Source organism: Phaseolus vulgaris, chromosome 2, assembly GCF_000499845.2.
Source record: "Phaseolus vulgaris cultivar G19833 chromosome 2, P. vulgaris v2.0, whole genome shotgun sequence".
Taxonomy (NCBI): Eukaryota; Viridiplantae; Streptophyta; class Magnoliopsida; order Fabales; family Fabaceae; genus Phaseolus; species Phaseolus vulgaris.
In genome coordinates this window covers 47,950,228-47,964,516 of record NC_023758.2, presented here as the reverse complement: position 1 = coordinate 47,964,516, position 14,289 = coordinate 47,950,228, and the positions used below count along the sequence as shown (strand labels likewise).

Here is a 14,289-nt window from a genome sequence, read left to right as displayed (position 1 = left end):
GTTATAACTAAAACTGGAAAAAATAAATGGATAAACAAAGAGACTCAGAATATGGGTGGTGATATAGCAGGATTGTCGGCAAGGCCAATTAGGCCAATTACGACGAACGAGACCTTATCACAGAAATCTTCACAGTCCATCATTTGATTAAAAAGCATAGCCGAATAGAAAATCAAAGGAAATGATTGTTTGAAAAATAGTTAATTTGAAATCAATATGGGACAATAATTGAAATTTACAACTATATTTACATAATACCAATAGATAACAAATCGGGTTAACGAATCATAAATAACATCTAATCTAAATAATTAATATTTACAACAAATCATCAACTTCGTTATAACACAAATATTCAAAAACATCAAGTTCAAAGAAAAAGATTACTTTATTTTCACGCATAAAATCAATATACTATTCAATAGTTTACAATTAAAGGTAATTAAGTTTTACAAAAATTAATTATAAAAATCAACGTTAATTAATACAAATTGGCGTGAATTTTGATTTCCACACCCACTTCTACTAGCATGCTTCTATGGTTGGATGGATACAATGTCTAAGTGAGTTTAGAGGTGGAGAAATGACTTTAATTAATAAAATTGAAATAATTTGTCGAAAAATAAAATACAGATTGGAAGTACGAATGAGGAAAAATAGAATTTGGGGTACGATGACATTCTCCTTTACTAAATGCATTTCAGCATTTCATAAATTTTGGGTTTATTTTGGCTTATATTTCATTTAGTTATGGATGAAACTTGACTGCAATTTCACATTAATAAGTGCGATTGTACTGAAACACCACAATAACATAAATTCATTTCACATATACTTAAAAAATTTGTAGTTCAAAAGAGCAAATTAATGAATATAAATAAGAACAGACAAGAATTTAGGTTAACAAAAAAAAAAAAAAAAACAGTACAGCTTGATCTCAGACATCCAAGGAAGGAAATAGCAGCATTAGCTCTCAAGCCCGGCAAAGGCGAAAGCTCTTAGGCGGCCACTGCGAATGTTTAGAGAAACAAGCCTTTGGAATTATCATCACCGAATTGTTCAAGAACTCACACCAAACATTACTTAACAACAATATACAATAAAAATCACAATCACAATTTCATAAAGAAAATACAAAGAAAACTAAAAGTAAAATCCATTATAATAAAAAAAACATTAAAACTCAGACATCCAAGGAAGGATAAAGACAGCAATAACTCTCAAGCCTGGCGAAGGCGAAAGCTCTCAGGCGGCCACTGCGAATGTTTAGAGAAACAAGCCTTTGGATTTGTCATCATAGAATCAAAAGAAAACACCAATCAACTATAATAAAAATTAATAATTACATACAAAAGTAATATGATTGAGGTCTCAGACATCCAAGGAAGGATATATACAGCATCAGCTCTCAAGCCTGGCGAAGGCGAAAGCTCTCAGGCGGCCACTGCGAATGTTTAGAGAAACAAGCCTTCGGATTTGTCATCATCGAACCCAAAGAAAAATACAAAGAAACTATGCTAAACAAATCATTCATCTTATCATTACAGCTGAGAAGCAATCAATTGATAAAAGTAATCATTTAATAAAAGTGTAACATGATTGAAGTCTCAGACATCCAAGGAAGGATAAGGACAGCATTAGCTCTCAAGCCTGGCGAAAGCGAAAGCTCTTAGGCGGCCACTGCGAATGTTTAGAGAAACAAGCCTTGAATGGTATCATCACAGACGATTCATTACATTATAAAATTGAAAATGGAAAACATCCACAGACTAAAATTGGATATTAAGTACATTGATTAAATATTCCACCCTAAAATGATCAGCAAAATAAGAATCAGAGCTGACAAAGTGAATCGGATGGATAAAGTGAATGTTAGGGACATATAAATCCCTAAAGCACTCAGACACTGCTAAGGGCTGAAAAATGAAAGTCCCTCATGTTCATGCAATACAACATCAATAACAACATAAAAAAAAAAACACCAATCGGACAGTAATTAAAAAGCAAACAATGTAATTAATCGATAAAACACCAATAGGGACAAAATTGAAAGGAAAATAATTTAACAAATCTCAAGAATTTAAAAAATAAAAAGTTTAGTATGATCAATGAAAGGGTCATCAGATAGGAGCGAAAGACTAAAATTAAATATAATCACAGATAAATCATCTGAACTATGCTTATTGATCATCATATGACCCTTCCTATATAATTGTAACAGATCAACTCAAAGAGAAAGACAAAGGTACTTTTAAGGACTCGATCAAGAGAAAGACAAAAGTAATTTTTTTAAAACAACAAATTTAAGAACAATTAACTGCAAAAGACAAATCATACAAATAAATTAAATTACAAGAAAACGAAGGCCTCAGAAGGAAGGCAGTAGTGGTTACGTAATCATGAAAGATCATACATTACTATTCACTAATTCATTCATCACTGGCAAAACAAACACAGAAATGAAACATTTCACAGCAAGATCACAAACCATATTAAGTCATGTAAAAAATTAACACTGAAAAAGAGAAACATCAGTAGAAAAAATAATGAACATTGGCCTCATAGAGAAGATTAGTTTGATCCACACAGAGTAGTTCAGACATATGCTTGTCTATTATTTTTAATTTAATCATAGGCCGATCAAAGAGTAGCTACGGCACACAATAACTAACACTGAACAAAAAAAAAACCAGATACGTTAATCGATTGAAAATTGAAAGGGGAAAAAAGAAATGAACAAGAAAGGGACTCAGAATATGGGTGGTGATATAGCAGGATGGTCGGCAAGGCCGATTTGGCCAATTACGACGAACGAGACCTTATCACAGAGATCGTCACAGTCCACGATTTGATTTCAGAGAACACTACATCAAAAATCTAGCATAACAATGAGAAATTCAAAAAAAAGAAGAACAAATAATTGTTCTTGAGAATAGAAAACAAGAATGAAACCCTAGCCTCTTGATGCGCATAGAATAAGGAGGCATAAGAAGTGCTTATAAAGAGGGGAGGGAGTAAGTGAGAACTAGGGTTTTGGATGAGTATGTAAACGGCTCTTGAATGTGCGGAGGATGCGCACTCCTTAACCTATTCCGCAAAATTGATAACCAACCAGATTACACGGGATTTTAAATTAAATATTTTATCAAATATGTCAAAATAAATAAAAATTTAACTTTTTTTTTAATTGGTTAAATATTTTAATTAGTAGTTATTTTATCTATAAAATATATATGATGAGAATTTATTCATATACAAATTATTATTTTTATTTTATCTTGAGAATCTTTTAAAATTATAATATAAAATTTACAATGAAAAATTGAAAATATAAAGCAATATAAAAAATAAATACAAAATAAACATAAATTATATATATATATATATATATATTAAAATGAAGGGTTATTTTACTATAAAAAGTTTAATCATATAAAATGAATATTCAAAATATTTATAATCTAATTTTATTTAAATATATTAACAGTTACTTGTAATTTAATTTTATCAAATTGATATCCGTTATGGTGAATTTTATATGATAACTTAAAAATATTATAGATAACAAAATGGGAAATGTACAAAACAAAAAAAAATCTGTATATATTGTTATTATTTATTGTATATGTAACTGATATCCGTGTCAGTTATGGTGAATTTTATATGATAACTTAAAAATATTATATACGACAAAATAGAAAAATGTTCAAAGAAAAAATTCTGTATATATTGTTATTAATTATTTTATATGTAAATAAAATAATTATATATATATATATATATATATTATAATGAAGTCATGTTGTAATAAGAGGTTTGTTAGTAAAATGAAATATTCAAAACACTTATGATTTAATCTTATTTAAAAATATTAGATATACATAATAAATAGAAAATATCAATTTGTGTATACAAAATGGAGAAACATTTTTGTATATTAATACATAGAAAAATATTTCTACACAATAAAAGACGATGATAACTAATTTGTATAATTGATGGACTAATGAGAGTCAGTTGCGATTTAAATAGGATATTTTAAATTAAAATTATATGTATTAACTAAAATACAACAGAATTAGGTGTGTTTAAGTAAATATATATATATATAAATATATATATATATATATATATAAGTAGATTTCATATATGACCAATATCACTAATTTCAAGTAATATACGATATTTGAGTGTAATCAAAACTATAAAGGACTATGTCCTATAACGTTTTTTCAAAAAGTGTAGGTAAATCAGTTTATTCATTTGAGTTTTAGTGGAAATATCTTATCATATATTACCAATTCAATCATTTCCTTTCCACCCATCACACATAGTTAATTCAAACTCCAGAAAACAACTTAAGACAAAATATTAACCACAACATTGTTTAGAAAAAAATTACACATTAACAACAAATCATAGGAGTTTATTTCTATTTACACTCCCTGATTTTACATTTGAAATATATTTTTTCTTAAAAAAATCATTTTAAACTACAAAATCTATAAGATATTCACAAATCCAGTATTAGTTTTTTTATTGTAGAATCTATAATATTTCTTTCTTATAATATGTTTTCTAGATCATTTATAAATTATACAATCCGAAATATAATTTTAAAATGTATTTTCGATTGTACAATAAAATATTTCCAAATCCAAAATTATACAATTCTATAATACATTTATATTAAATGGGTGTTACGGATATTCGATATTTTTGAAAAAAAATAAAAAAAATTAACATATACTTATAAGGGGTAGGATTGGAATTAAACAAATATATAGGTGTAGGAGGATTTATGGAGGTGTAGGGAAATTTTTTCATTTTACTCATGGACTTTATGGGCTTCTTGTAACCTATATGGCCGAGTCCAATTCAACTTAGAATACAATTTTTATTGCTTTTATTTATTGTGTATTGTTTAATGGATTAAGTAGATTGTTGTTATGTAAATGAATGGCAATGAATGTCAATGTATCTTTGTAGGTATGAGTTTATCCATTTAACCCATGGGTTTTTTTTAGACGAATAAAGTTATAAGATATAAGGACGAGTCTTTTATAATGAAATTTTATGCAGGTGTGTGTTCGAATGGTGGGTTTATTTGCATACCCACATTTATTTGCGAGCAAAAACGTTAGAAGGTTTTGTACACAAAGTCTAACTCAATAAAGTGTATCATCCATGCCTATAACGATATCTATATATAGAACATAAACTAAAGGAATAACAAAAATTGATCAAAGTATACAAGTCTAATAAATGGTTGCACTATATGGTTAGTCACACCACTACTATACTATCTCTAGTATGGTATAATCATTTGACTAAGCTTTTTAGGACATAATTTGATGCACATGATTTATAGTCAATCATCACAATTTTCCACATTAACTCCAGATCACAAAAGAGTTCCAAGCTTCGTCTTTTTTTTTTTCTTAAAAGAAAAATTGATCACTTCCAGATATTGTTTGAACATCGATCTTGGCAAATACTTTGTAAACACATATACAAGATTCTCCGTTGAGGTTATCCTCTCGAGCCTGACCCCCATACTCCATAGTGTCCCTCACAAAGTGTAATGTAACATATATGTATTTCGTTCTCTTGTGATAAATTTGATTATCAATTATATGTATGCTATTTTAACTATCATAATGAGCAACCACACAGTCATGCACAATACCTAACTCTTCAACCGTCCCATTTAACCATAGTACATCCTTCACTATTTTTGTGAGTGTGATATACCTTTTGTGGGCGTGATACACCCTACATGGGTAGTAGATAAAGTCACCACTGATTGCAAGTTGGATTTCCAACAAGTTGCATTTTCAAACAATGTAAAAGTATACCAAAAAGTGACTTTCAAATATCAACATTTATTCCATAATCAACATCCACAAAAACCTCCATGATAACTTTGTGTTGAGTAGATTGTCTATGCATTATACTAGATGATATTGTTCTACTAAGATATCTCAATACCCACTTCAAAGCCTCCCAATAACACATGTGTAGGATTTGTCATAAACCTACTAACCACACTAATAACATGCGTTAATTTCAATATACTACGAACAATTACACACGTAATACTTTCTCATGGAGTAGTCTTCATCGCCCTCATACCTTATAAGGAAAGTAATACTTTGTTTCCCTGTCATAAAAACACATAATAATTTGACAACTTACTTTAATAATAATATATGTGAGAAATTTAAATTAAAAAATAATCAATATAATAAAAATATTATTATTTTAAATTGTTAAATGGAAAATATTATAATAAATATGATTTTTATTCTTCACGAGTACCTTAACCTATCATTGTCATTTTATTCCACAGTGTTTGAGTTTGATCTACAACTTTTTATATTTAAAAAATAATTTTATTGTAGAAATATAGTAATTTTACTGTATATTATTTAAGAATTTATAACATCAAAAATATCAAATACTCACAAAATTACTTAGATATAGTGAAGACTTTCTTTAACGTCCTCTTTTTATTCATGGGAGTACATACATACTATCAATAAATAAATAACTAAAGAATGATAGGTTGAATTTATTTTCAGCCTAATCTGTCCAATTTTTCAATTTTAAAATAAACAATATTTAAAAAATAAATAAACTTGTATATTATATTATTTGAAAAATATAAATATGTAATTTAATTTAAACTTTACAAATTAAGTTATAATTATTAATCACAGTGTAATTTAATATGTAAAAATAGATTAGAAACATTAATTGATTAAAAATTTAGAAAATATTTACATAATTAAATATATTTTTAATATAAATAAATGTTTATTTATTTATTTAAAATAAAATTATAAAGAAAGTAGCCGACTCACGACGCATAGCAAACCATTCTATCTTACCTTGTTTTTAGCAAACCAATGACGGGTGAAACCCATATCCAACTATTATATTTATTATTATTCTACAAACAAACTCATCACACTTATCTTTTCGGCTTAACCCAATAAATTTATAAACACATTACGTGACACATCCAAATCATATTTTTATTATAATAAAAACAAAATACAATTGTAACAACTTTTCATTCTACCTCTTTTCACAATACCATACAAAATCATGTTATTGGAAGCTTATTTACGCGACCTTCTAATAATTTCTCATACTTCATTATTTTAAAATTATTTTTGTATTCTATTCGACTTGTCTTTATTATTTTTTTTAGACTTTTTACTTAATATTTTTCCTTTACAAATAGTTTGTTCTATTATTATTTTTAGTACATGAATAATAGATAAGAAATTATTCTATTCATTCTACTATATCTTTGTTTGTTCTTCTAGATGCACATATAATGTGTTATCGTTATTGAATGACTAAATTAGTTTTTTTTTCTGTATTTTAAAATATAATGTATCATCATTAAATGATTGAATTAGTCTTTTGTTGTACACCATTAAAAAATCGTAATATGGTATCAGACTCATTTTAACTCTATTCTAATAATTGTTTGTTGGGTTTATCAGATACCTTTCATTATCGAACTGTTATTAGATCCCATATCAACTAAAAATTAAAACATTTCATAGTATATAAATGAGTGTAAATCTAATTTTATAAGTTAGATTAAGTTAAGATTAAAATCTATCCCTTTATAATTAAATATCTAAACCCAACCCACATGATCGAGTGATTAATTAATGCCAATTACTTACATCAACCACAATGATTACAACTAATTTCGATTTGAGTGGGAAGATTCTCCCTAATCTGCACTAATTTTCGTCCTAATCCTTTTCTACGAGTTTGCACAAAGTTCGACACATGAATTTCTAAAGTAAGAAGAAGCGAATATTGGAAATTCATTTCATATTAGTATTTTCTTTTGCCTAAAAACACCTTCAAGTAAAGACAAATTTATTAATCGAGTAAAGCACTTAGGGGAATGAAATTTTAATAATTTAAAGATAATATTAATTATTGCTAAATTTAATATTGTTTTGTTTTGCGAAGGAACGAGAAGGAGAGATACGTAAGTTAACCCCGCCAACCCTTTTGACATTTCCAATTAAGAAATATTCAACAATAATACAACATTTAAAATTATCAATATATTAAATACTTTTTCGAAACACAAGTTTTTATGAATTCATTTTTAACTATTATAAAACCTTTTTTTTTCACAATACATGCTTGAACAAATATTTTTCCTAGTAGGTATTTATTTACAAAAGGTAGATATCATTATTCTTCTATTAATCTGTAAAAACAACTCATACTATATTTAGTCTTGCACCAATTTTGGGAAAATTGCTACATTTCTTCATTAACAGCTTTCACTTGCCACATTTCTTAAGGGGTTATGTGTTCTCAACGCGTATCCAGAGTAAAATAAACAGTTGCAAAACATATTTTTTGATAGACATTGGTTGTGTTTTGTTGGAGAGAAAGAGGAGCAGAAGGAGACAAGAGATAGGTGAAAATAAAGGTGGTGTAAGGTTACGTGTATCCTTTAAAGTAGTGTCGCCCCATCAATAATAAGATCACTCAAATCAGCAATGCATCATTGTTGAAACCAGCGCTAGAATAAGTTGGAACTGGGCCTTCTTCATTCTTCTGTTCTGGTGCCACAATCTCAGCCAAACATAACAGATTGTTACACTACAAAATCCTTGTAACAAAGAGCAACAACAACTCAGGAGAACCAGAATCACTTCAATTAAGGATGTTGGAAGGCAAAGCTTTGGTGAAAGAAACAGACATGTCACCCAAGATGCAGATCCATGCCATGGCCTCTGCTTCTCATGCCCTTGATCTCTATGATGTTTCTGATTGCACTTCTGTTGCTGCCCATATAAAAAAGGTGCCTCTTTTTCATCTTTTTTTCTCTTTTTTCTCATTTACTCTTCTCCAATTATTCTCTGAACATAATCTAGCATTAATCAGTTTTTAAAAATTCAGTTTTTTTAACAGAAAAATTAATGAAGACTAGTGTCTGTTCCATTGGGGTGTATGTGTTATTTTCCATTGATGATGTGTTTGATTTTTCAGGAATTTGATAGTGTGTATGGGAATGGGTGGCAATGTGTGGTGGGATCCAATTTTGGGTGCTATTTCACCCATTCATCAGGGACTTTCATATATTTTGCCTTGGAGACTCTTAATTTTCTTATCTTTAAAGGGACATCTTCTTGATTTATGCTATGTAGAATCTGAGATAAAATACAGGGTTTGGTTATGAGAGAAGCATCCACATGCAGGGTAGGTTTTTGGTTCATCCCTTCTCTTCATCTGATTTTGGTTCCATGCAGCAGCAGAATATTTGAGATGTTCAAGCATGGAAGAACTGTGTATGTATGACTGATGAAATGTCTCCATCATCTTGTCTCTCAAATGGACCATTTCGACCACTCTAGATTCTCATATGCCAATGCGTGTATCTGTCCAACAATGATTAAGATGTTGTCTCTGCTTTATGTAAAATAAACAAATAAATAAAATTGTCTCAGTTTTTTTGATTTTTTTTTCTCATTTTCGAAGGGTAAATGATAAAATAGGATGTGTCGTTTTATAAATAGCAAGTGTTGTTTATAAAATGTAGAAACAAATAACTATTCAACAAACCTTTTTTTTTTTAAATAAAGTATTATATTATAATAAAATAATATTTTTTTAATGTGAAATGGATTAATCTGGGGAAAATTATCTTTACCCATAGATTAAATAAAATTTAGAATACACATAGATGCCAAATAGTAAAAACCATAATACTGTGACTTATAATATATATTATTTATTAGGTGTGGGAGTGTTTATGTTTGAAAAGGGTGTCTCTATTTTTCTTTCCGAAATTCAGTGCAAAACTTAATTTATCAATAAATTTCTAACAATTATATCTCTATTAGAAATGATGTGATATTAATATGCAAAACTGATACCTAAAAAAAAAACCCAAAACATAAAAATATATATGAAGACACTAAATAACTCTTACATCCAAAAAAAAAAAGTGATTTGATACTGAATTTTATTAATTTAAAAATATAAAATAAAATTTGATTAGAACAATTGAAGTTAGAAAAACTAAAGTAAGTTTTCCTGAATTATTTGAGTAAAAATTAAATTAAGCTGATAAATCTATAACAAGCTCCTCAATTAATCCACTTATAAGCATGCTCTGTATTTTATTGACAACTAGTTGAGCTTCATCTGCACAAAAGCCTGTCCTCCAACCACTCTCCCAGATTCCATTAATCTCTCCGTTGCACTTCATGTCTTTCTCCATCATTGCAAACACGTCATTGTCTGCAAAATCTTCCTCCCAAGAATCATAATCTTCTCTGTAAAATTTTAGATTCTCAATGCCATCACAGATTTCTTCCACCAACCTGTCTAAGGAGATGTGTAGTGTTGAGTTCCCCCCACATGGTGGCAAGAGAGAAGGAACCACTTGAGAGTCTTGAAGACTTTTACGTTCAGTGAGTTCGTATGCGCAATCCAAATAAAGCCTCGTATTGGCCCTGCTTGAAATAGTTTCATCCTTTTGTGGGGTGTTGGGACAATCCACATCAAGATTGAAGAGCTTCTTTGTATGTCCTATGAATGATGGACTCGTTAGAAGAAAATGTTTCAGCTCTGTGCCTTCTTTGTCAGCGTCAATGCTGTAAGCAGTGATAGCATCATTTTTATGTTCAGATTTGAGCGCCATAATGAGCTCATCGCCTGAAGAACTCTTCCTCAGCTTGCATTTTTCTGTGGTGTCAAAATGAGACAAATAAGTTACACAAAGACGCACAGAATGAAAATGCATGTCATGTGATCAAGTTCTCTATTTATTCCTGGGTGTAAGCTTAGGATAACAGAATACAAAGCAATGACTGAATTAAGTTGTCATTATAGAACAATACTAAAGAAATTAGATACTAAATTACTTGTTTCTACATTGCTCAAGAAATTATGAAGGCATGCTACTTCCATATATTTGATAAGCATACATACACATACGATGCACCATAGAAATGCATTTTTAGTTTCATTTCAATTCTGTCAGCAGGAATAACTTGATAAGCTTACCTCCAATATTATTTATGAAGCCATCTGCTTCACACACCATCAGGAGCTCATCTTCTAGTCTAGTGGAGATTCTAATCTCAGGGTAATTTTTCTTCTTTTCTCTCTGCCTGATTTGTTCAACCTATGCATAATAAAGAATTGTAAATTCAGACTCAGATTGAAAATCTCATTCCATTTTCTGGTTAATATATATATGTATACACAGAATAAAAGGTAAACTTACAGTTAGTTTAGCTGGTTCTGGCTCAGCAACAGGACTTTGTTTTTTCATCTGATTCTTTCTACCTGTTAAAGAATCTACCATGGAATTAATTTTTTTAGTCTCAACATTAACGTCCTTGGTATTCTTAGTTTTTTGAGTGGAGATGTTGTTTGAGCTTGTACTCTTTAGGCAGGAAATCTCATCCTTGTCGATTCTGGATCCACTTTTCAGCTTCCTCAATTTTGTGGAGGGGATTTCTCGTTGGTATTGATGTTTTGCCACAATTGTAGGTTGTGAGATATCATTTTCTGGCTGTTTTCTACCAATGGGATCTACCTTCCATTTTCTATCAATTGTCTCATTTACATGTGACGTGTGACCAATGTGACAATATAGTTTTACCTTACCTGAATATTCTTCAACAGGATTGCTTCCTTTTGCATCCAGTTTAATAACCTCTTTGTGAAATTTAGGTCCTTCCACTTTGTTAAGCCGTTTCCTGATACCCGTTTCCATTTCTTTTCCCATGTTGGTGGAACTGGAACCTTTTCTATGTTTGATAGTTTTGGAAGAGGATATTTCTCCTCTCAGTTTTGTTAACTCTTTTGGAAGAACTGGAATATAGGTACTTTTTTCTGATTGCTGGTATAGAGTACATTGAGGTTTCATTAGTGCAATGTGAGATAAATCAACAAACTGCTTGGAACTGGTATCATTGAAATGATGCACATGAAGCTTAGAATCTTTGACAAAACTCTCCTTCAAAATACCTTTGAAATGCATAGTGTCAAGAGTTTCCCTCAGGGCTCTTTGTTCTGGATTAACCCTCTCAGGTATAGAATCATTCTTTCTGACCTTTGACATATCTATCTCACAATCCAACAGTTTTTGCTTAACAGCTGCAAATGATTTTGAGGGGCCTTCCTCTAAACCCATCAGCTTGAAAACTAGGCTAGGTCCTCTTTCAATCTTTGAAGCTATTGCTGATAAAGAAGGATCAGAAAGACTGTTGTTAGTCCTGACCCCAGAACATTGGCTTGTGCTTATAGAAAAAGTTTCTAAACCTGAATCAAATCCTTCAGTGGTCTCTGGAAACATACTTTGCCTAACCAAACTCTCCTTAATCACCTTCTTAAGTTCCTCTTTGCAGTTACTTGAAGAACCACCTGCAGAAGGCTGTGGTCTTTGAAACCCCTTTGCATTACTTTGTTCCCCAAATAGATTAGCTTGCCTTCTACCAATCTTGCTTCCATCAATTCTGTCTCTTTCTGATTTCGTAGTATGTTTTCTCCCAAAAAGAGCTGTATGCTGTGAGGCCTCCTCTTGCAACTTGCGTATCATGCTTAGAGAATCTTGCAGATCAAGAGCTCCTTTTAAAATATCTTTTGCAATATCTTCGGACTTTCCTTCACCTATAATATCTCTAGACCATGAATCTAGCATGTTGTTCCAACTACGATCCTCTTCGGAGACCTCTGTGAGCTGCAAAGATGATGGGCCAATGAGATTTCCAAGGCCTTCTTTGGCAACCTTCTTCTCCTCTTTGTATCTTTTATTGATCAAGGATGTCTCCATTATTTCACATGTCTTCTGCGTTTTTGTCTTGTCCTTCACTTTGTGAGAACGAGTCCTGTATTTCCTGATTGTCCCACATCCTATAACTCCTTTTGGATCATCACATTTCAGAAATGATCTATACATGACTTAGTCCTTGTTCTGTCACATAAATTTCAACAACAGACTGAATTTGTTTATGTTCTAAAACACTCAACAATTCTAATAATTTTTTACAGAATACTTACATGGTCTAGTCCCCTTGAATTTCACTGTTCTATAGCCGACATATAATACTTGTCTGTCACTTTGTCCCACTGAAACATATGCAATTAAGCATTCAAATAAGCACTTAAATAATCAGTCCCCATCAACAAATATTGTCCAAAATAAAGATACATCAAAGAAACATCAACAAAGGAAAAAAAAAAGACATGTCTGTATCGTAACATTTAAGACTGGACTGTAGGCTAAGCTAATGCATATTTATCAGACTTCATTCTCGTAGTAACTTTTTTCAGACAGAGAGAGTTAATCTGTGAGTGAATCACCACTAAACTCATAAGGGTTTTAGTATAGAAATTTTATAAGAAAAAAGACTCCTTTTTTCTTGATTTCTTTACATTTTCTTTGTTCCCTAAATAAAAAGATATTCTCCTTATTCTTCATCCTCAGAGTTGATACAACCTTACATTTCCCATGCTTCCTTTCTTCAAGAAAAAAGAAAGAAAAGAAAACTCACATGCCACAGAGAAACCAAAACACAAGATAAAGCTCAAAAGCACACAAAAGGGAGTCATAGTTTCATGCATACCTACCCTTTTCTCAGCATTAATCCCAAACGGTGTCAGGCAGAGATGTGAGAATCAGCAGAAGAAACAAGATAAAGAGGAGGAAGAAAGTGATGAAAACATGAAAAGATGTTGTGTTGGTATAAGAATGAGGAACCACACGAATGAAGTCCTAGTCCTATAGTAGAGACTCATGGGGGTAACACACACGTAAGGTAAAGTAAAGTTGCTTACTTGGTTTATTTATTGGGATCAATTAAAGATTATGAATGCAATAAATGAGAGATAATGGTTTTGGTCGTAGACATGTTGAACTGACTGGCACTGCACTGCAGTTGGTGAAGCCAAAAAAATCAGTTCAAAACAATAGTACTATTTCCCTTTTTCTTTTCTATAAAAAGACTTCTACAATGAATGACCATAAAAAGGACGTGTTAACTTTTCATGTGGGGTGTGGAGATTCAACACTGACATCACATTTCCTCACTTAAACTGTCATTCAATTCTGGCTAATTGGCTAATCAATGATATCATATAGGTAAATGATTGTTACTTCCTACCATCACCAAAGGCTTCACCCAACTCAACTTCAATTAGTGTAAAAACAACTGAGAAAAAAGATGAAAAGAAACATAAAAATGTTTGATTTAGGAGTCAGCTAAAAGAAGAAGAAAC

General features: G+C 30.5%; 2 protein-coding genes and 9 non-coding genes across 12 annotated transcripts; 1 reads left to right on the top strand and 10 right to left on the bottom strand.

Annotated features, from left to right (window-relative positions):
• Window positions 1–40: 40 nt before the first annotated feature.
• LOC137813114 (small nucleolar RNA Z43) lies at window positions 41–138 on the bottom strand. The gene has a single exon (XR_011081352.1). It is a non-coding gene; the product is annotated as a small nucleolar RNA Z43 (small nucleolar RNA).
• A 795-nt stretch (window positions 139–933) lies between these two features.
• LOC137813158 (small nucleolar RNA SNORD14) lies at window positions 934–1,056 on the bottom strand. The gene has a single exon (XR_011081389.1). It is a non-coding gene; the product is annotated as a small nucleolar RNA SNORD14 (small nucleolar RNA).
• Window positions 1,057–1,179: 123 nt separating this feature from the next.
• LOC137813168 (small nucleolar RNA SNORD14) lies at window positions 1,180–1,303 on the bottom strand. Its single transcript, XR_011081399.1, has one exon. It is a non-coding gene; the product is annotated as a small nucleolar RNA SNORD14 (small nucleolar RNA).
• Window positions 1,304–1,367: 64 nt separating this feature from the next.
• LOC137813165 (small nucleolar RNA SNORD14) lies at window positions 1,368–1,491 on the bottom strand. Its single transcript, XR_011081396.1, has one exon. It is a non-coding gene; the product is annotated as a small nucleolar RNA SNORD14 (small nucleolar RNA).
• Window positions 1,492–1,603: 112 nt separating this feature from the next.
• Window positions 1,604–1,727, bottom strand: LOC137813160 (small nucleolar RNA SNORD14). Its single transcript, XR_011081391.1, has one exon. It is a non-coding gene; the product is annotated as a small nucleolar RNA SNORD14 (small nucleolar RNA).
• Window positions 1,728–1,797: 70 nt separating this feature from the next.
• On the bottom strand, window positions 1,798–1,899 carry LOC137813129 (small nucleolar RNA snoR99). Its single transcript, XR_011081363.1, has one exon. It is a non-coding gene; the product is annotated as a small nucleolar RNA snoR99 (small nucleolar RNA).
• Window positions 1,900–2,112: 213 nt separating this feature from the next.
• Window positions 2,113–2,203, bottom strand: LOC137813099 (small nucleolar RNA snR60/Z15/Z230/Z193/J17). The gene has a single exon (XR_011081338.1). It is a non-coding gene; the product is annotated as a small nucleolar RNA snR60/Z15/Z230/Z193/J17 (small nucleolar RNA).
• Window positions 2,204–2,364: 161 nt separating this feature from the next.
• On the bottom strand, window positions 2,365–2,445 carry LOC137813126 (small nucleolar RNA U83). Its single transcript, XR_011081361.1, has one exon. It is a non-coding gene; the product is annotated as a small nucleolar RNA U83 (small nucleolar RNA).
• Window positions 2,446–2,745: 300 nt separating this feature from the next.
• Window positions 2,746–2,843, bottom strand: LOC137813113 (small nucleolar RNA Z43). The gene has a single exon (XR_011081351.1). It is a non-coding gene; the product is annotated as a small nucleolar RNA Z43 (small nucleolar RNA).
• Window positions 2,844–8,447: 5,604 nt separating this feature from the next.
• On the top strand, window positions 8,448–9,512 carry LOC137812870 (uncharacterized). The gene is made up of 2 exons (XM_068615104.1): window positions 8,448–8,857; window positions 9,046–9,512. Exons 1-2 carry the CDS (start codon window positions 8,720–8,722, stop codon window positions 9,187–9,189), a joined length of 282 nt encoding a protein of 93 aa, XP_068471205.1. The 5' UTR covers window positions 8,448–8,719; the 3' UTR covers window positions 9,190–9,512.
• A 492-nt stretch (window positions 9,513–10,004) lies between these two features.
• LOC137812868 (uncharacterized) lies at window positions 10,005–13,831 on the bottom strand. Of its 2 annotated transcripts, XM_068615102.1 has the most exons (5): window positions 13,642–13,831; window positions 13,072–13,140; window positions 11,291–12,985; window positions 11,068–11,188; window positions 10,005–10,746 (listed from the first exon to the last, which is right to left on the bottom strand). In XM_068615102.1, exons 3-5 carry the CDS (start codon window positions 12,968–12,970, stop codon window positions 10,118–10,120), a joined length of 2,430 nt encoding a protein of 809 aa, XP_068471203.1. In that variant the 5' UTR covers window positions 12,971–12,985; window positions 13,072–13,140; window positions 13,642–13,831; the 3' UTR covers window positions 10,005–10,117. The 2 variants fall into 2 exon arrangements, with proteins under 2 accessions (XP_068471203.1, XP_068471204.1); XM_068615103.1 differs by lacking the exons at window positions 13,072–13,140; window positions 13,642–13,831 and having other exon boundaries at window positions 11,291–13,067.
• Between the last annotated feature and the right edge of the window lie 458 nt (window positions 13,832–14,289).